Genomic DNA, 21,608 nt, shown 5'->3' on the forward strand with positions numbered 1-21,608 from the left:
ACGCATCCCAGCTCATTTTATGAGGCCAAAACTGTACAGATACCACAAACCCAGAAAACTACAGACCAATACTTCTTATCACAAAAACCCTTAGAAGACTTAGCAAACTAAATCCAGTCACAGAAAAAGAATTATGTCATGACCCATGGGCTCTATCCCAGGAATGCACATTTGGTTTACTGTCTGAAAATTAATGCAATATATAAAATCAACAAAATAAAAATCACACAGTCATCTCAATAGATACAGAAAAGACCTTAGAGAAAGTACAACACCCTTTCATGATAAGAACATTCCACAGACTAGGAAGCAGGCACTTCCTCAAGTCAATAAAAGCCATTTCTGAAGACCCATCCCTAAGATTGTACTTACTGCTGAGAGGCTGGGCGCTTCCCAAAAGATCGGGCCAAGGCAAGGACAACCCCTCTCACCACTTCTATTCAACGTTGTACTCTGTTCACAGATGTTGTGATCTTATTTATGTAGAGTCCTAAAACACCTGCTAAAAATTATCACAAGAAATAAATTCAGCAAGTTTTCAGGGATACAAAATCGTGTAAAAATCAATTGTATTCCTCGATAACTTGCAATGGACAATCCAGAAATGAAATTTAGAAAAAAAAAATGCTATTTACAGAAGCATCAAAAAGAGTAAAATATGTAGGAATAAATTTAAGAAGTAAGTGTAAAACGTGTACTCTGAAAACTGAAAACCAACATAGAGAGAAATGAAGGGAAAACACCACATGTTCTCCAACTGGAAGACTTCTCATTGTTAGCATGGCATCACCCCCTGACCCACCACCTCCAGCCAGTGCAGCCCCCACCCCATCCTCTGGTATCCTTGTAGGGACTGGCCAACCGACCCTCATATCCATGTGGGATTTCAAGGCACCCAGCACAGCAATCCTGTAAAAGAAGAACAAAGTATAGAAGCACCCCTCATTCTTAAAGGAGTTTTAGAGCTTGTAAACATGTCTGCTCTGCTTTGGGGGCTGGAGTTTGGACGATTCCCAGAGTCTACAGCCTGACTGAGGAAGCATGCTTAGATCTTTTGTTTTGTGGTGCTGAGCTGATGTGCTAAGTCCTGTCCGACTCTGTGTGACCCCATGGACTGAAGCCACCAGGCTCCTCTATCCATGGGATTCTAAGGGTAAGAATACTGGAGTGGGCTGCCGTTTCCTCCTCTGGGGCATCTTCCAACCCAGGGATTGAACCCATGTCTCCTGCATTGCAGGTAGATTCTTTTACCACTAGGGTTACCTGGAAACTGAACATCAGTTCAGTTCTGTTCAGTCGCTCAGTCGTGTCCGACTCTTTGCGACCCCATGAATTGCAGCACACCAGGCCTCCCTGTCCATCACCAACTCCTGGAGTTCACTCAGACTCACGTCCATTGACTCCGTGATGCCATCCAGCCATCTCATCCTCTGTCATCCCCTTCTCCTCCTGCCCCCAATCCCTCCCAGCATCAGAGTCTTTTCCAATGAGTCAACTCTTCGCATGAGGTGGCCAAAGTACTGGAGTTTCAGCTTTAGCATCATTCCTTCCAAAGAAATCCCAGGGCTGATCTCCTTCAGAATGGACTGGTTGGAGCTCCTTTTCAATTAAGGGCAATTGATGGTGGTGTTGCCTGCTGGGTGCTCAGGGAAGCTAGGAACTGCTCCCACCTGGTGGGCAACCTGCTAAGGGGGTTTGAAGGCTCAGCAGGGTAACTCCCACGTGTGGCCGCAGTGGGGGGATGTGCCTGGAAAGCAGGTCTGACCCCCTTCTGTGAGCCAGCTGCATTTCCAGAGACAGGTGGTGGAGAGAGTGCTCCATGTGGACACAGGAGGTGAGCTCTGCTCTCCCTGTGAACTTCTCTTGTGGGAATGTTGCAAACCTGCAGAAAAGTTGGAAGGACTGTGCGGAGTCTGCTCACGTGCGCCCTTCACCATGGTTCCCCTTCTTCCCCAGGCCTGTCCATGTCTGTCTCAGGGCCACACACACCACACATACGTGTCCACGTGTGTGTCCACACTCACATCCCTGTGCAGGTGCACACGGTCCTCTTATTGCTGTGAGCGCCATGTCCCAACCTGTTGCCTGGCCTTCCTGAGTGTGTCTCCTGCAGCGGGGACATCACACCTGTCCACCTGCTTTCTGATGAACAGGCCATACTCACAGGGCCCTCCAGGTCCGAGTGAAGCTGGCCCTTGTCTCTGATCGGTGACCTGGGCACATCGAGGTGCCATGTGGCCCTTGGTGGCTGTGGCTCCTCAGTCTCTCACCCTGGACGGTGCCTCCCACCTCGCTTTCCTGACGCAGATGTTTCTGGACAGTCTGGCCACTGTCCTGTGAAACACCCTGTCTGAGTTGTCCAGCTGCTTCCTCATGTTTAGATTCCAGCTTTGGGGTGTGCCCTGGACAGGCGTGTGCGTGTCCTCCACGTGGCCTTCCACCAGGAGCCAGGAGCTGGGAGCTGGGAGGGCATCGGTGTTTGGTGGTTGTTGGGTGGTCCCTTCGGGAAGGTGCCTGTTCCCTGAGATGTGTCCATGTCTTGAGAATCTGTGCTCTGCGACTACCTTTCACCTCCCTTGATGACCCCTCCAGCAGGGGGTCTCCACCTGCCATGCTCACCTCTCCAAGAACTGGCTCTGTGGGGGCCGGAGGGGCCCCAGTGTTTCTTGTCACCCTCAGGCCAGTGGTGGGTTTGCCGGAGAGGCCCACTTCTCTGAGTGCAGGGTGATGCTTGGTGTGGATCTAGGGGTTGGGGGGTTCCCAAGGCTCAATGTCACCCACAGAGGAGTCTGGGATTGAGGCTGGGGCTCTCCTTCCCACTAAGTGGCCCCTCGCCCACCCCTGCTTGGCCCAGCCTTGGAGTCACAGCCCTTGGGGGAGGAAGTAGGTTAAATGACGCCTGAGAACAGAAGGGGCAGGGCCGGACAGCCTGGCAGTTAAAAATTAGAGAGTGTTGCAACGTGCCTGCCACCCTTGGTCCTTGGGTCTGTGTGCTCGGCTCTCACTGGCCGTGCGGCCAGGTGGGTCCTCAGGTGACCGACACCCACAGGGAGGGGCGGTACCCACGGGCCTTGACCCGTAGTCCCAGCTGCCTGGCCTCCCTACGCCTGACCATTCAATATTCCCGGGAACCTGAGGGTGGACAGTGGCCATGAGGAAAGGCTGGGGCAGGGGCCCCGCCAGTGATCCACATAGAGCCTGCCGCCACCCCCCCAGCGACAGGGCCTTTATCCCTGTGGGTCGACAGGGTCGCCGTGAAACACAGGGCTGGGGCAGGACGTCTGGACACTCCAGACACTACAAACTAGTTGGACACAGAGAGAGGAGGGGTCGTGCTCCATTCTGGAGGGGCTGGAGATGGTGTGCCAACAGCGCACAGGTCTTTACTGGACACGCTGCTGCCCTGGGGCCTGTGCCCCAGCAGTGGGTGCTGGAACAGTTGTTTCTCAAGCCCTCTCCTCGGAGGCCTGGGGACACCTGCCAGGGCTGGCCAGTCATCAGGCAGGGGCCTGGGGACACCTGCCAGGGCTGGCCAGCTCCCGCAGGCCCACGCATATTGAACAGTCTCTAGTGTCTGGTCCTCAGGGGCAAGAGAGAGAACCCCAGATGACCTGAGGAGGGGGTCCCTGCAGGATGTGCTGGCTTGGGGGCCTTTGGGCAGGTGTGGGCAGCCCCAGGCAGACCACTTGGAGGGCCTCAGGGGAGACCCCGCCTGGGCCCAGGACGTCTGAGGCCCCAGGGGCAGTGCCCCCAAGAGCCAGGCAGACAAGGCCCTCCTCTGAGCTTGTGGCCCCGCTCATTTCTTTGCTCCTCAGATTAGTTCTGCTCACATGTGGGTGTTTGTGCTTTTTTTAAAAATGAAAATTAAAGATCATATTATTCAGGAATCCAAACCAGTCGGGCCAACAAGACAGAACAAACCCTGGTGAACCGCAGGGCTAGGCAGAGCAGGGCAGGAGGCGGGGCGGGATGAGAGGCGGGGCAGTGGGCGTGGTGATATGGGAGGCGGGGCGGGGCAATGGGCGAGGCAGGGACGTGAGGCAGGGGCCTGAGGCAGAACCTTTCAGAAGTTCTGGGTGCTGGGTCCTCTTCTAGCGGGTGGCCGGCCCCTCAGCCCCCCTGGTGCTTGGAGGGAGAGTGATCCTGAACCAGAGAGACCTGTCCCATAAGGACGATGCCCAGGTGCCCTCAGAGAGGCCCCAGGCGTGAGGGAGAGACTCAGATGGCTTTGGATTTGGGTGTCATTGGGCATCATTCCGAAGAGAAGCTGCAAGCAGAAGGCTGAGCTCAGCAACTGTCACATGCAAGTCCTAATGCCCGTCCCTGGGTTGTGCAGACCCCAGGGGCGGCTAGCAAACCCCGACCTGGTGGGGCCTCCCTGGCATTGGAAACCCAAGACAGCTGTGTGCACAGGGGAGTGGACACAGTGCACCCGGACCCGAGACATGTGCACACATGTGGGTCTACAGACATGCACTTGCATATACAGAGATGTACTAAGACACCCATCAGAGACAGGCAGACACACACCTATAGACACACAGGCTCCCATGCACTTGGTGAGCCCTTTGGGGCATCAACAGGGTAGAGGTTTTGCTTGGTTTGTGCATGGGCGGAGGAGCAAGGAGGGCCTTTCAGCCAGGGCTGTAGGGTGTCCTGGTGGGGGTGGGGTGTTCCTGGCATGAGGAGAAAAGGGAATCCACTTGAAGCTTTGCTAAGGGTCACCTGACACCTGCAAGATTCCCAAGATATCCCAGAACCTGTGAGAGAGAAAGCCACCTTGATATTCCTAACACCACCTTACTATCTCCACTGGGTCGAGAATTCTCTTCTATAAATTAAAATACCGTTGTATTTGATAGTGTCCAAGAAACTTCAGACAGAAACTCCATGTCCTCCAAAAGTCAGAGGTCACCAGAGACAGTTCTGCATGCGGGGCGGGTGGAGGTGGGGAACCAACCCATGCAGGAGAACTTGACTTAAGTAGTGGCAGCGTGGACTCTGAATACAGGAGGACACCAGGTTAATAAAGTACAGAAGCTACCACACTATGGAGGAGGAGGCGTCACTGAGGCAGGGCAGCCCTGTCTGGAGCTGCAAGGCAGTAAGCATGGGGCACGAGGCCTTGAGGGGTGTGTGAGAGCTTGCAGAAGGAGACCCAGCAGGAACCGTGCTATTGCTGGCTTCTGGTCCTGGACCCAGTGAATTCCTAGCTCACCAGGAATTCCCGGATCCCGGTCACTCCTAACCTGGGGGCCCAGAAACATGGGTCCTGACCCAGAGGTATCTGTGTTTCAGCCATTTCCAGGGGTTTCCCTCAAAACCCGTTTCCCCTCCTCCGTCCCCATGGGCAGCAGAGGGAAGATTATCCGGCCTCCACGTTGAGCACGGACTCCAGAGGAACCAGCGCCCACAGGACCCTCCGCAGGGCCCTGAGGCTCAGACTCTGTGTGTCCCGATGGGCTGGCCCAGGCAGGCCTGTGGCAGCCACAGCCAGCAGGGAGCCTGGTCTACACCGCAGGCTTTCTGAATGCTGCTGTGCCCATGGGCATGTGTGCGTGTGGGGTGTGTGCATGTGCATGTGAGTCTGTGCACGTGAACGTGTGTACAGGTGTGTGACGGGGGGAGGGGTGTCTCAGTCCAGCACCTCGGCAGGTTGCTTCCCGATGGAAGCCGAGGGCCTGGGGCAGGGCCATGCTGGTGTTCTCAGAGGAGGTGGACGTGTGATGTTCTCAGAGTGCTGGGAGGTGACCTTGGCATCCAGAAGGTGGGCAGGAAGAGTGGGGTCGGGGGGGAGGGTGGGGGTGTCTCCCGGGGATGGTGTGGGTGCTCAGTGCAGGGGGGCCACAGCAGCACGGTTCCGTGCTCCTGGCTCTCCCAAGCAGGGTGAGGTGAACGAGTGCATGTGGGGCCGGGGCTGCTGCGGGGCCCCAGGGAGTAGCTGAGGCCGGGGACCAGGGGGAACAGGGCAGCCCCACGCTGACAGCGCAGAGGCTCTCCCTCATCTGGGCCCAGGGTCTCCCTCCAGGACGTGCCTGAAGAAGGGGAAGGGCCTTTGGAATTTCTGTCCTGAGATTTTCTGGAAACTTTCAGGCATAAATTCCCATTAGTGGCAGCAAACAGCAAGAACGTTCTCTGGGCGTTTCTGAGAATTCTGGGATGGGTGGGGGGACCCAGATGTCGGCTTACATGGTGCTCCCCCGCCCTTTTCCAGAGGAGACCCGTGTTCTGCCATCCTGAACCATGATTCTGACCCCAGGCTGCCCAGCCCCCTGGACAGCGTTTATCAACAGCATCCTTGTCCTGAACTGGGCCCAGCCACAGCCTGGAGTGGACAGGGATCTCGGGGAACTTGGGTAGAGGGGCAGCTGGTGTGCCAGGCATGCAGGGCACACATGGGGTCTAGCATGGAGCGTGGTGTGTGTGTGGGGAGGCGTGAGATTGCATGTGATGATGTGAGCCTGCAGGAGGGAGCACCTGTGTTTGCTGAAGTGAGTGTTGGGCATGTGCAGGCATGTGTGTAGACTGCCTGGATTCCACCTGGGCTCCTGTCTCCCAGGCTCTGGCCCCTGGTCAGCTGGCCGAGGATTCCTTACCGTGAGCACTGCTGGCCATGCTGTGTGCAGGCCCACGGTAAAGGCAGGAGCTGGGCCCCGGCCTGCTGATTGTGGACACTGCTTTACAGACCGCCCATCAGGTGGTCAGGATGGGACAGAGCTTGGAGCTGGTCCTGCCCTGGGGCCCTCTTATTGGGGGAAAACCCCCCCACCCGTCCTCCTGCTGCTGCTTGAGGCCCCTCCTGGGTGGGGGGGATTGAAGGGGCATCACCGAGGGCAGGTGCTGGGCGGGGAGGGGGCAGTGTCCTCTGAGTCAGACACCCACACTAGCCATGAGTCCCAGGCACGGCTGCTCTGGCACCAGGGCCTTCTCCCCATACCCCAGAGTGGGCTCTGGGAGGATGTAAGTTCTTGGGGCCACATTCCTTAGTGTCCTGGATGAGGAATTGTATCGTCTGAGGGCTTTCCTGGTGGCTCAGTGGTAAAGAATCTGCCTGGGTTGGGAAGATCCCCTGGAGAAGGAAATGGCAACTCACTCCAGTATTCTTGCCTGGAGAATCCCGTGGACAGAGGAGCCTGGCGGGCTCCATAGAGTCACAAAGAATTGCACACAACTAAGCAGGCAGGTTTGAGGTTTCATGAAGAAGGAGTCGGAACTGGGTGGGAGGAGTCCAGCTGCAGGCCGGTGTCCCCAGTGTGGGACACCCCTGGAAGGGGCACTGAGCGATGTCTAGAGGAGGCTGGTGCCCAGGGCCTGCAGGCAGGGCATGCTCGCCCAGCCTTTCTGCTCTCAGGCTGAGCTCTGAGCAGCAGGAGCAGTGGGGAGGATCTCTGTTTGTCTGGAGACTTTGGTCTCATCAAGTCCATAATCTTCCTTTGCTTTCATGTAGATTCCCAACTGCCCCAGCTGCCGTGCTGTTCCTTTGGGGCAATTCTCAAGAGTTGATCAGAAACTCCCAGGTCTGAGCGAAATACTCATGAGAACTCAAACACCGGCAGGGTCGCCAGAGACCTTGGTTCCAGCCCATGGAGACAAAGGGCTGGTGTGACTGAGCAAGTTTTAAGAGTGAAAGTGAAGAAGAGGCTGTGATCTCTGGCAGGATGGAGTGAGGGAAGCCAAGTGTCTGTGGGGGGACAGAGCCAGGTGGGTTAGGGAGCAGGTGACTCTTAGCAGGCCCCAGGGGCTGGATGCTGACCATTTCAGCAGCTGCAGCAGGAGGAAGGACTCAAAGCGAGCCCAGTGGTTTCTAAGCTCCAGCTTTGCTCCAGAGCTGTGGCCCAAGGCCAGGCTTCCAGGCTTTTCCCAGTCAAAGTGGCTCCAAGTGCAGAGGGTGGTGGGCACGGGGGACTGGGGGCTTCGCCCCTGTTTCCTGAGATTCCTAGCCCTACCAAGGGCAGATGCCCTTGAGGGCCTGTGCCCTGTGCTGTCTCAGCTCTGGGCTCTGCAGGCTGCAGGGTGAGCAGGAGGGTCCTTCCTGAGCCTCAGAGCATGCAGGAGCCCCCCTCTACCCTCAGGGGACTAAGGTGCTGGCCTGGAGCCCGCCCAGTTCCCACATACCTGAGCAGGGACTCGAATGGCAGTCTGGAAGGGCCCAGGGCTTCTCTGGGTCCCAGCAGAGAGAGCTGGGAACTCCTCTGGCCACTCTGCCAGTGCCCTTTGGCCTCTGGCGGGGGAGGTCTTCCACTGCTTCTAGGAAGTGTGAGGCGTTCTTGGGGGGTGCCTGTCGCCTTGCGTGGAGATTTGCCTGTTTTCTCTCTTGAAGTAGAAAGGTGGAAGGAGGAGCCGCCCAGATGGATGAATGGGGAGCTGGCTGCTGGCCGGGGATGGAGGGCGGGGAGCGGGAGGCGGAGCGGGCTGGCCCCACCTCCTGACAGCAGAGGCGGCCTGCTGCTCTGCGGAGCACACAGCCCCATGGCTCCCGACCCCAGCAGCGGCCGCGGCCACCACGGCCTCCTGCTGCTTGCCTGCTGCCTCTCGGCCGCCCAGGCTGACCTGTTCTCCTGGATATGGCCCAGGAACAGTGCCTGGCCCATAGCCGCACCAGCCTCCAAGCCCCCGGGCAGCTCACCTGTGTGGCCCACGGAGGATACCACCACGCACGTGGCCCCCCGGGATGCTCCCACTGACTGGTGGAAAGTCTCTGCCAGCCCCACAGCCCCTCTGGGGAGGCCGGAGGTGGGGCAGGGCCAGACCCCCACTGGCCCCACGGCCTCCACTGTGAGCCTGGACCCGAAGGAGGAAAATATCGCCGGCGTCGGAGCCAAGATCCTGAATGTGGCTCAGGGCATCCGGAGCTTCGTCCAGCTGTGGGACAACGCTAAGGACACCACCCCTGCCGAGAGCTCTGCCAGGGCAGGGACACTGGCCCCTGAGACCCCCACAGACCCCCTTTCTACGGCCCCGGGCGAGGGCTCCACCAGGGCAGAGACGCCGCCCCCCACGGACACCATGGACGCCCTCTCCACCCCTGGACCCTCCATCACCCCCCAGGACAGTGGGACCACCCTCCAGCTGAGCACCACGGCCCTGAGCTCTCCAGACACCCAGAGGACCGAGGCCGGCACCCTGCCAGTGCCCACCCAGCTGCCACCCTCCCCCGGCAGACCCTGGTTCAGGGAGTCCTTGGTATCGCAGACCCCAGGTAGATTTTCTCTTTCCTCCGTGCCGGCCCGGGCGCCTCCCCGGGGAAGCCAGCTGCCTCTCGGGCGGCCCCTGCAGCTGGACGGTGAAGGACTCTTGCTTGCAGCAGCCCGTCCCGGCCAGCAGCACGCTGACGACCGCAGGCCCACGCCGCCTCTACCTCCCCTGGTGACGGGTTCCCTGGGCAGGCACACTGCCCTCTGGGCTCTCTCCTCTGACCCCCCTGCCAAACTGTCTCATGTCGCAGTCTCAGCTCTAACTGTAGACAGTGGTGCTTGGGCTCCCCACGTGGCTAATTCTGCGGGGCCTGGTCTTGCTAACAAGTCCACACTGCTCGGGGCTGCTGAGCTGGCTGCCACCGAGCAGCCTGTCCCCACCACCGCTGGCCGCTGCCTGCCCCTGCCGCCCTCCCTGGCTCTCTGCGGCCACCTGGGCATCAGACGCTCCTGGTGGCCCAACCACCTCCACCACACAAGTCGGGAGGAGGTGCAGGCCGCGGTCCCAGCCTGGGGGGCACTGCTCCGGACCCACTGCCACCGCTTCCTGGCCTGGTTCTTCTGCCTGCTACTGGCACCCCCCTGCGGGCCCGGCCTGCCGCCCGGCCTGCCACCCTGTCGCCAGTTCTGCGAGGCCCTGGAGGACGCATGCTGGAGCCGCCTGGACGGGCGCGGGCTGCCACTTCCCTGCGCCTCGCTCCCGGCCCGCGAGGACGGGCACTGCGTGTTCATAGGGCCACCGGCAGGTAACGGCCCGCCTGCCACCTGCTTTCCCATCGGTCCAGCCAGGAGAGCTCAGCCAGGGCTGCATGAGCCTGGCTCGGGGGCCCCGCTGGCCCTGATGTCATGCCCTCGGGAGGCCGGATGGGGCCTCCTTTCCAGGAGGAGGCGGAGGTCTGGGGAGGCCTAGAGGCAGGCTGAGACCAGAGGTCTGTATGTGACAGCAGGTCTCCCCTGGCCCCAGGATCACATGTCACATGCGTGTCAGAGGGGAAACGGAGGCATAGACAGAGATAGACCACTGAATTCTGCTCCCAGTCACTGGGCCGCAGCGTCTCAGGTCCTTTCTGTGTCCCAGCCTGCATGATCGAGGGGCCCGCAGGGGTGGGGGGCTTGCTGCTCTGAAAGTCCAGAAGTCTTGACCACCCAGCAGTCAGTGAGTCTGAGGAGCTCACAGGGGCCCCGCCAGCCGGCCTGTGAGCTCCAGAGCCTCTCCATTCCTGGGCAGCGAGAAGGTCACTCCCTCCTGGGGGCCATGTCCCCCCCCGGGACTGCACCCCCAGCACCATGTGGCCAGTAGGGGGTGGACAGGCCACCACAGCTGCTAGGCCCCCCAGCTCCCTCTGCGTCCATGGTGGGGCTGGGCCCTCGAGCAGAGCCCACTGCCGATTTGCACTGCTGGCCTGACCTGTCCTTGTCCGGCTGTGTGTGTCCTGCCCCCGCAACCCTGTGGTGTTGTAGGGAACAGCCTCGACCTGCTCACTGGTCTGCAGAGTCACTGGGCTTTGGAGCTGGCCCAGGGCAGGGAGGGGTGGCTGCCCTGGACCCCGAGAGGGAGTGTCACCTGCTGGGCTCCTGGGGAATGTGTGTGGGTGATTCCCTGGCCAGCTCTGGGATGCAGCGAGGAGGAGCACACGCCAGGGCAGGGCAGGAACAAGTGCCCACGACAGGTGGAGTCCACCCCAAGGAAGGAGAAAACCAAGGGAGAGTGGGGAGCGGCTGTGGCTTCTGTATACAGATGGACGGGACACTGGTCGAGGGGTGATGGTGACTGAACCCTGGGTGTGAGCAGGGTGGCCAGAAGGGCATCCTAGGAGCAGCCTGGGCAGGCTGTGCTCCAGGAGGGCATCTGAGGTGTGTGCAGAGCCCAGGGCCTGCGGCAGCCCCTGTGAGCAGGGCCGAGGGCAGAGCAGGGCTGTGCCCAGGTATGTCAGCACAGACGGCGTTGACCTTACCCTGCGGGGGGTTGTCCGCCGTGAGCCACGTGTCCCCCTCCCCCCCAGTCACTGCTCAGAACATCCTCATGCTGGGCTGGCCTGGGCCCTCTCTGCCCTGTCCCTGCCAAGCCCAGGGGGCTGGGGCAGCCCTGCAGGGAGCTGTCCTTCTAGGAGGACCCCAGTCCCATCCAAAAGCCCACCTCCTCTTCCTGTCCCATAGTGTGGGGGGTGAGGGTGGGGCCCGGCGTGCTCTCCAGGGCCCTGAACACACACACATCCTTCTTCTGGGCCTTGGGCAGGACCCAGGTCCCCTTTGGGTCAGGGATCAGCTGTAGCGGGCCTAGGACTGGGGGGGGTTGGGGGTGGGCCTCATGAGGGCAAGGCCCTGGCCAGGCTGCGTGGGGTGTGGAATTTCCTTGACCATAGCTTGCCTGAGGAGTGGCCTGAAGGGACTTCCCACTGGACATCTGCTCACATTGGCAGGGCCCCTGCCTGTGAGGGAGGCCGTGTTCTGAGCGGAAGCCTGGGAGATGCTCTGTTGCACTTGGATGTCCGTCACCCCAGGGACCCATGGGCCCAGGGCTGGAGCATTCCCCCTCCGCTGGCCTCTCAGTGGCAACCACCCACCCACTCCAGTCCCTTGCACTGGGCTGGACGGTCCCTCTGCCCCTGTGTGCTGGGGAAGGGGCCCTGGGATGAGACTGTCTCTGACTGAGTCCCTCAGGCTGCTGGCATGTTGGGGCCGCAGGGTAGGCTGGGGTGTGCGCAGGGTATCTCTGGGGGGTGGCCAAGCCAAAGGTGCTAGATGCTGCCTCCCCGGGCCCCAGCAGACTCCCTGCAGGGCTCCACCCCTGCCTCCATGGCACCAGCACCCCCGTCTGTCCTTCCCCCACCTCCCAGCAGAGATGGGTCCCCTGTGCCGGGCCCCAGGGCCATATGGCCGGTAGGGGAGGGGAGTGGCTGCTGCCATCAAGGCCCCATCAGCTCCGTCTGTGTCCATGGTCAGGCTGGGCCCTGAGCTGCGCCCTCTCCCCTCCGAGTAGCCTGGCCCATCGGAGTCAGGCTGGGAGTGTCCCGGTCCCCTCCCCTCTCTGTGAAGGCAGCACACCGTTATTATTTATTATAATAATATTATTATTATTTATTCTGAGGAGACCCTCAGAATAAAGTGAGTGAGGCCCCACATAGGGAGGGTGGGATACGTCCATCTCAGCTCCTTCTGGGTCCCTGCCAGGTGGGCCAGCGAGGGGGCTGTCCCCCTATGAGTGAGTGAGGACCAAGCTGGGGTCAGAGGGATGGGGCGGGGCCCCCGCCTGGAAGAGGCAGGTTTTGCAGATGAGCGGGCTCAGCCTGAAGGAAGGAGCGTGCAGAGTGGCCAGAGCTCAGAGCGGCTTTTTCTCCTGCAAACCACACACGCTGGCCCCAGGCCGCCCAAACCTGCCTCTCAGCCTCTGGGGCCACCGTGCTTGTCTCATCCTGGGCTGCTTCTCCTCTGCGTTAGATTTTCATCCCAGGCAGGTCGTGAGCACACTCATCAAGGTCCAGGCCTCACAGGAGAGGGCTGGACTCAGCGCCCTGCGGATGGAATGTCTGTGGATTCACACAGATGTGGTGTGTGTGTCCTAGGCCCGCGGGGACAGATGACCACAGACTCGGGGGCTCCAGTGAACATAGATGTGTAACCTTTGGAGTCAGGAATCTGAAATCAATCTCTTGGGGCCAGAAACAAGGTGTGGGGGGCTGCGTTCCTCCCGGGGCTCAGGGAAGGCTCGGTCTCTGCCTCTTCAGCTTCTGGAGGCGCCTGCATTCCTTGGCTCACCGCCCTCCCTCCATCGTCAAGCCTGTGGAGTCGGCCAGCCCTTCTCAGGCTGCTCTGGCTCCCTCCTGGCTGGGAGAGCTCTCTGCTCAGGGCGTAGGGGGGTTGGGTGGGGCCCTCATCCTGAGGGCTGGAACAGCTGGTCACACCTGCAGAGCCTCAGGCTCCAGATGCTGCAGGACCGACATTCTGGAGCCAGTTACTTGGCTCCATTAGTGCGTTTGTGCGTGCGTGTGTGTGCCCACACGTACGTGAGACTTTCACTTTGTGGATGTGGGGCCACGTTCTGTCTCTGAAAGTTCCCTCTTCCTGCACAGTCTGGGACGTTCCCCCATGTCACTGGGGGGTGGGGTGGAGAGCCCCTCTCATCCTCCCCATTTCTTCATTTCTCACATGTTCACGTCTGTGTTAATGACTCGCATGCGGCCTGAGAGCCCCCGTGTGGCCTGGCTTTGGGTGCTGGGTGACACCCCATGTGGAATGCAGAGCTTTCTTCAAGGGCTGCTTGGATGCCGTCGGCATTTTCTCTGCCAGATCACTAGAAATGTTCCCCAAGGCCAGTAGGCTCCCCTATGGCACGGGGGCCCGGCACAGGGCTCCCTCCTGACCACCTCCCTAGCCCCAGGGCCACGGGCTGCATGTCACCACAGCCACGGACTGTGCACCACCAAGGCCGTGGTGCACGTGCAGATTCGAGCGTGATGAACGTGTTGGCGGGGATGCGGGTCTCCATCCTCTCAGGAGGACTCCCAGCCCCGTGTGTCCCTGAGACGCTCGTCCTCCATGTGTTTTCTCTGTGCTGCTGGGTGAAACCCCCACAGCCTTCTTGACTCGGTGATCACTGCCGTGTGCGGGGAAGGGACAGGATGGCCTTTCTTTAGACACGTGATCAGGTTGTCTTACCGCGGTGGTCGCGTCCCATCTCATGGGGCAGTGGGCGGGGAGAGAGCCCCCAGGAGCTGCATCGTGAATGAGGACTCTCTCCCCTTTCTGCTGTGTACACAGGGCGGGATGGGGCTTATCACGTCTCAGTGGGCTGTGAAAATAACCGTCCCCTTTGTCCCACTTAGTGGCTTTCATCTAGAATTCTGTTTTATCTGATGTGGTGTTGCAATATTTGCTTACTTTTCTTGTTATCCTCTGCCTGATGTTTTGACCGTGTTTTTCAGAGCAGCTTTAGGTTCACAGCAAACCTGAGAGGGGGGCACGCAGAGTTCCCGTGCACCGCCTGCCGCCCCCGCTGTCAGCACCCTCATTTGAGCCTGCATTGAGCTCTCATAATAACCAGAATCCAAACGCTGTGTGCTGGACAACATCTTCATCGCCCTACAAATCCTCTGTGCTCCACCCGTTCACCCCCAGCCCCACCAGTTCCTGGAAACCATCCGTCTTTGGACTGTCTTCATAGTTGTGCCTTTTCCAGAGAGTCATATAGTCAGAATCATACAGTCTGCAGCCTTTTCACATTGGCTTCTTAGTCATTATGCATTCAAGATTCCTCTGTGTCTTTCTTGACTTAATAGCTTGTTTTTAGTTGAATGATGTTCCACTGTAGGGATGGACTGCAGTTTATTTATTCATTCATCCACTGAAGGGCTTCTTGGTTCCTTCCAGGTTTTGTCAGTTATGAGTTGTTCTTGTTGTTTAGTCACTAAGTCATGTCTGACTCCTTGTGACCCCATGGACTGTAGCCTGCCAGGCTCCTCTGTCCATGGGATTCTCCAGGCAAGAATACTGGAGTGGGTTGCCATTTCCTCCTCCAGGGGATCTTCCCCACCCAGGGATAGAACCCGCCTCTCTTGTGTCTCCTGCATTGCAGGTGGGTTCTTTACCCGATGAGCCATCCAGGAAGCCCCCATTTATCAGTAAAGTTTCTAGAAACATCCATGTGCTGGTTTTAGTGTAGATACAGGTTTCAGCTCCTTTGGGTAAATACCCAGAAGCATGATTGCTGTTTCCTGTATGTTTAGTTTCTTAAGAAACTACCAAACTGTCTTCCCAAGTGGCTGCACCATTCTGCACACACCCCACCTCCCCCAGCAGTAATGAGAATTTCTTTCGCTCCACATCTTTGCCAACATTTGGTGGTGTTACTATTCCAGATTTTGGCCATTCTGGCAGGTGTGTAGTGAGAGCTCATTGTTGTTTTATTTTGCTTTTATTTTATTTTTTGGCTGTGCCATGTGACTTGTGGGATATTAGTTCCCTGACCAGGGACTGAACCCGTACACCCAGCAGTGAAAGTGAGGATTCCTAACCACTCACCTACCAGGGAATTCCCTTGTTTCAATTTGCATTTTCCTGATGACAGCTGATGTGGAGCATCTTTTCAATCTGCCATCCGTACCTCTTCTTTGGTGAGGTGTCTGTTTCAATCTTTTGTGCATTTTTCAGTCAAGCTGTTCATGTTCTCGTTGTTGAGATTTAAGTGTTCTTTGTATATTTTGGATAAGAGTCCTTCGTGTGATGCCTGTTTTGCAGTTTTTTTTCCTCTCAGTCTTGCTTGTCTGCTCATTCTCCTAACGGTGTCTTTTGGAGAACAGATGTTTTTCATTTTTAGGAAGTCCAGCTTGTCAGTTCTTTCATGAATTGTGTTTGTGTTGTATCTAAAAAGTCATTGCCAAAAGCACGATCATTAAGCATTTCTCTCCTATTATCTTCTGGGAGTTTTATAGTTTTGCACTTTACATTTAGATCTGTGATCCATTGTGAATTAATTTTTGTGAAGGGTATAGGGTCTGTGTCTAGATTCTTTTTTTTTTCTTCCTGTGATATCCCAATGTTACAGCACCATTTGTTGAAAAGACTATCTTTTCCCCATTATACTATGTTTGATTTTTTAATTCAATCTTGGCTATATTTATATGGGTCTCTTTCTGGGCTCTCTATTCTGTTCCATTGATCTACTTGTCTCTTCTTTTGCCAAGACCACACTGTCTTGATTCCCATAGCTGTATCAGTTTAGTTCAGTCGCTCAGTCGTGTCTGACTCTTTGCGACCCCATGAACCACAGCATGCCAGGCCTCCCTGTCCATCACCAACTCCCGGAGTCTACCCAAACCCATGTCCATTGAGTCGGTGATGCCATCCAACCATCTCATCCTCTGTCGTCCCCTTCTCCTCCTGCCCCCAATCCCTCCCAGCATCAGGGTCTTTTCCAATGAGTCAACTCTTCGCATCAGGTGGCCAAAGTATTGGAGTTTCAGCTTCAGCATCAGTCCTTCCAATGAACACCCGGGACTGATATCCTTTAGGATGGACTGGTTGGATCTCCTTGCAGTCCAAGGGACTCTCAAGAGTCTACTCCAACACCACAGTTCAAAAGCATCAGTTCTTTGGTGCTCAGCTTTCATCACAGTCCAACTCTCACATCCATACATGACCACTGGAAAAACCATAGCCTTGACTAGACGGACCTTTGTTGGCAAAGTAATGTCTCTGCTTTTGAATATGCTGTCTAGGTTGGTCATAACTTTCCTTCCAAGGAGTCAGTGTCTTTTAATTTCATGGCTGCAGTCACCATCTGCAGGGATTTTGGAGCCCCAAAAATAAAGTCAGCCACTGTTTCCACTGTTTCCCCATCTATTTGCCATGAAGTGATGGGACCGGATGCCGTGATCTTCGTTTTCTGAATGTTGAGCTTTAAGCCAACTTTTTCACTCTCCACTTTCACTTTCATCAAGAGGCTTTTGAGTTCCTCTTCACTTTCTGCCATAAGGGTGGTGTCATCTGCATATCTGAGGTTATTGATATTTCTCCCGGCAATCTTGATTCCAGCTTGTGCTTCCTCCAGCCCAACGTTTCTCATGATGTACTCTGCATATAAGTTAAATAAACAGGGTGACAATATACAGCCTTGACATACTCCTTTTCCTATTTGGAACCAGTCTGTTGTTCCATGTCCAGTTCTAACTGTTGCTTCCTGACCTGCATACAGGTTTCTCAAGAGGCAGGTCAGGTGGTCTGGTATTCCCATCTCTTGAAGAATTTTCCACAGTTTATTGTGATCCACACAGTGAAAGGCTTTGGCATACTCAGTAAAGCAGAAATAGATGTTTTTTCTGGAATTCTCTTGCTTTTTCCATGATCCAGCGGATGTTGGCAATTTGATCTCTGGTTCCTCTGCCTTTCTGAAACCAGCTTGAACATCTGGAAGTTCACGGGTCACATATTACTGAAGCCTGGCTTGGAGAATTTTGAGCATTACTTTACTAGCGTGTGAGATGAGTGCAATTGTGCAGTAGTTTGAGCATTCTTTGGCATTGCCTTTTTTGGGATTGGAATGAAAATCGACCATTTCCAGTTCTGTGGCTACTGTTGAGTTTTCCAAATTTGCTGACATAGTGAGTGCAGCACTTTCACAGCATCATCTTTCAGGATTTGAAATAGCTCAACTGGAATTCCATCACCTCCACTAGCTTTGTTCATAGTGATGCTTCCTAAGGCCCACTTGACTTCACATTCCAGGATGTCTGGCTCTAGGTAAGTGTGAGTGATCACACCATCGTGATTATCTGGGTTGTGAAGATCATTTTTGTACAGTTCTGTGTACTCTTGCCACCTCTTCTTAATATCTTCTTCTGCTATTAGGTCCATACCATTTCTGTCCTTTATTGAGCCCATCTTTGTACGAAATGTTCCCTTGATATCTCTAATTTTCTTGAAGAGATCTCTAGTCTTTCCCATTCTATTTTTTCCCTCTATTTCTTTGCACTGATTGCTGAGGAAAGCTTTCTTATCTCTCCTTGCTATTTTTTGGAACTCTGCACTCAAATGGGTATATCTTTCTTTTCTCCTTTGCTTTTGCTTCTCTTCTTTTCACAGCTATTTGTAAGGCCTCCTCAGACAGCCATTTTGCTTTTTTGCATTTCTTTTTCTTGGGGATGGTCTTGATCCCTGTCTCCTGTACAATGTCACAAACGTCCATCCATAGTTCATAAGGCAATCTGTCTATCAGATCTAGAGTCCCTTAAATCTATTTCTCACTTCCACTGTACAGTCATAAGGGATTTGATTTAGGCCATACCTGAATGGTCTAGTGGTTTTCCCCACTTTCTTCAATTTCAGTCTGAATTTGGCAATAAGGAGCTCATGATTTGAGCCACAGTCAGCTCCCAGTCTTGTTTTTGCTATAGCTGTGTGCTGCTGCTGCTGCTGCTAAGTCACTTCAGTCGTGTCCGGCTCTGTGTGACCCCATAGATGGCAGCCCACCAGGCTCCCCCATCTCTGGGATTCTCCAGGCAAGAACACTGGAGTGGGCCGCCATTTCCTTCTCCAATGCATGAAAGTGAAAAATGAAAGGGAAGTCGCTCAGTCATGTCCGACTTTTCGCGACCCCATGGACTGCAGCCTACCAGGCTCCTCCGTCCATGGGATTTTCCATCAAGAGTGCTGTGTAGTAAGTCTCAAATCAGATAGTGTCACTTCTCCAACTTTGTTCTCCTGTAAGTATTGAGTTGGTCTTTTCCTCTCTGTATAAACTCAAAGTTGATTTGTTGAAAGCCCCAAAATAACTTGCTCTGATTTTTATTGGGATTGTATTGAATCTATAGGTCAAGTTGGGAAGAACTGATATCTTGACAATGTTGAATCTTCCTATCCATGAACATGGAATATTCTGCATTTGTTTACGTCTTCTCCGATTTCTTTTGTCAGAGTTTTGTAGTTTTCCTCATGTAGATCTTGTGCATATATTTGTCATACTTATGTGTAGTATAAATATAAATATTTCATCTTGGAGGTGCTAATGTAAATGGTATCATGTCTTAATATCAAATTCTACTTGTTCATTGACAGTATACAGAAAATGATTGACTTTTGTACCTTAATCTTATATCATACAAACTTGCTATATAATCAGTAGCTCCAGGAGTATTTTTTGAATAATTATTTTGGATTTTCTACAGTTTGATTTTCATGTCATCTGCAGATTGACAGCTTTATTTCTTCCTCCCCAACCTATGTGCTTTTATTGCCTTTTCTTGTCTTATGGCATTACCTGTAATGTTGAAAAAGAGTGGTGAGGGGGCATCCTTACCTTGTAGCTGATTTTAGTGAAAAAGCTTAAAATTTCTCACCAGTAAGTATGATGTTAGCTGTAGCTTTTTAAAAAATATTTATCAAGTTGAGGAAGTTCACCTTTATTCCTAGTCTACTGAAGGTTTTTATCATAATAGGTGTAGGATTTTATGAAATACTTTTTCTGCATCTATGATTCGACCATGTGGTTTCCAGTTCTTTAGCTTATTGATGTGATGGTTTCCATTAATTGATTTCAAATGTTGTTCAGTCACCAAATCGTGTCTGACTCTTTGGGATCCCATGGACTGCAGGCTTCCCTGTCCTTTATCATCTCCTGGAGTTTGCTCAAACTCATATCCATTGAGTCGGTGATGCCATCCAACCACTTCATCCTCTGTCACCCCTTCTCCTTTTGCCCTCAATCTTTCCCAGCATTAGAGTCTTTTCCAGTGGGTCAGCTCTTCACATCAGGTAGCCAATGTATCAGAGCTTCAGCTTCAGCACCAGTCCTTCCAATGAATATTCAGCGTTGATTTCCTTTAGGATTGACTGGTTTGATCTCCTTGCTGTCCAAGGGACTCTCAGGAGTGTTCTCCAGCACAATTTGAAAGCATTGTTTATTTGCTGCTCAGTCTTCTTTATGATCCAGCTCTCACATCCAAACATGAATACTGGAAAAACCATAGCTTTGACTAACCAGACCTTTGTTGGCAAAGTGATATCTCTGCTTTTTAATACGCTGTCTAGGTTTGTCATAGCTATGTTGAGCCAACCTTATGTACCTGGGCTAAACCCCACTGGGCCCTGGCTGGTCTGTTTGCTGGAAGGGAAACTGTCTTCAACTAGGCAACTCCCCTGATTCCTTGATCTGAGGCGGGTGTGGCTGTCCAGAGGGTCTCAGCTTGCCTAGGTGCCACCCACTGTGTTCCCAGGAGGGCGCTACTTGGAGCTCCCAGAGCCCAGCTCAGGCGCTCGCTAGCTGGAGAGATGCTGGTTTCCACCCCGAGACAGCTGGGCCAGTGCCTCGGGCCAGCGCCTCGGGCCAGCGCCTCCAGCCCAGCAGCTGCCAGATCTGCATGGAGGTGTGGCTACAACCACCCCTCCCACCCCCACCCCTGCTCAAGATGCCTGTAACTGGAGACTGAATCAGTGATCTCAGGGCTGTGGCATTCTGAAGATTACTCCCAATGGGAACCATGGAGAATTGCACAGAGAGGAAATGGGAGAACTTTGGGAAGGAGTTGCTCTTGCATCTCTGGAGTCCCTGGGGCTGTCTTCCAGCCAGGGGCCCAGGGCTGCTGTGTCTTAGCATCCTTAATCTGGAAAAGTTCTAGCTGCCCAGGAGGAAGCATAGGGCTGGGGTACATCCACGCTTAACTTCCGGGATGGCTGAGATGGGGCACCAGGGCTACTGGCACTCAGGCTGCTGAAGGCCCTTGTTCCTTAATCTTAGGGCATCTCCCTGAGTGGACACTGGGGTCCTGGGCACATCTGATGCAAAGGGACCGTACAGCCACACCATCTGGGTGGACAGTGGTGTCCGTCTGTGAGCAGAAAGTGACAGCTGGCCTCCAAGAGCCCAGGGTCTTTGTGAAGGCCCCCTGCCCTGGTGAGGGTCCATCCGCCCCGGGAAAGTGCTGAGGCAGGCCATTGTTCCACAGGGCTGCTGTCTGCCCTGGCGGTTGCCGCTTTTCATCTGCATAATGATCTCACCTGCAAAGGGTAGAGTGAGGCTGAAGGGGAGCCCACAATGCAGGAAGTAAGGGCTGCTCAGAGGCAAGATGCCGCTGTCCTGGTGGGGCTAGTCTGGCAGCTACCCCAAACCCTCATCCTCATGTGGGCTCTGCTGATCTCTTCTCTTCTCATAGTTTGTCCTCTGGGGACTCTTTGAGAGACACGGCTTCTCTTTGGAAGTTGGGGTCCAACGTTTGTTCCCTCTGCTCCAGGGAGTCCGGGTCAGCCTGACCCTGCACTCTGGGGCCGGACTCCAGGCCCTACCACACACGGACACACTGACAGGGCCACAGTGTCACCTGCATACACAGCCGTGTGCATACTCGGCTTAGTTAGGACACCCACACGCCAGCAGCTGCCTCCCAGAAGAGCTTCTCTGTGTACCGCATTTTGGGGGCAGAGCCCACCCAGGTTGTGGGGGGAGGGCCTTGAGAGGAAAGGCCTGGAGGCTCCTTGCTCCTCTGCCTGGCAATGTCCAGGGAAGTCCCTGGTGAGCGGGCCTCTCCCAGAGCTGGTGTTTACTTTCCTGTGTTGGGCAGCGGCCACAGCCCCTGGACAGAGAGATAGGCCCTGCTTTCCCCCAGCCTTGAAGCCCCTGGTCCCAGAGGTTGCCAGTCCAGGCTGCGGATGGCACCTGCCCACCTGGGAAGCAGCCCTGTTCGGGCAGGTGCAGGCACCAGGGCTGTGTCCCAGCCCGGGCCCATGCCACCGAGGGGGCTCCATACAGTCGGGTATTGCTGGAGAACATGTACCCGTGACACTGACCCCCCGAGGAGGGGGAGGGATGTGAGCGCACAGAGAGTCTGAGAGGAAGGATGAGACTGTGTGGGACGGGGAGCCTGGGCAGTGCGGGAGGGAGAAAGCTGCCCTCCCTTCCCCCATCACAGCCCTGTCCAGGCCGGGTGG

At 55.3% G+C, this 21,608-nt stretch overlaps 1 protein-coding gene across 8 annotated transcripts in view; it reads left to right on the forward strand.

Annotated features, from left to right (window-relative positions):
* COL18A1 (collagen type XVIII alpha 1 chain) overlaps positions 1–21,608 on the forward strand; it is a 96,382-nt gene that overhangs the window by 35,213 nt on the left and 39,561 nt on the right. The window contains exon 1 of one of the 8 annotated variants that reach the window (XM_044947739.2): positions 8,416–9,940. The exons of 1 other annotated variant lie outside the window; for it this stretch is intronic. In XM_044947739.2, coding sequence (XP_044803674.1) covers positions 8,470–9,940 — 1,471 coding nt within the window. In that variant the 5' untranslated portion in view covers positions 8,416–8,469. Of the gene's footprint in view, positions 1–8,415; positions 9,941–21,608 lie in introns of those variants that run through there. 6 more of the 8 variants (XM_044947751.2, XM_044947749.2, XM_025292856.3 and 3 more) reach the window with 6 other exon arrangements.

Source organism: Bubalus bubalis, chromosome 1 (genome assembly GCF_019923935.1).
Source record: "Bubalus bubalis isolate 160015118507 breed Murrah chromosome 1, NDDB_SH_1, whole genome shotgun sequence".
Classification (NCBI taxonomy): domain Eukaryota; kingdom Metazoa; phylum Chordata; class Mammalia; order Artiodactyla; family Bovidae; genus Bubalus; species Bubalus bubalis.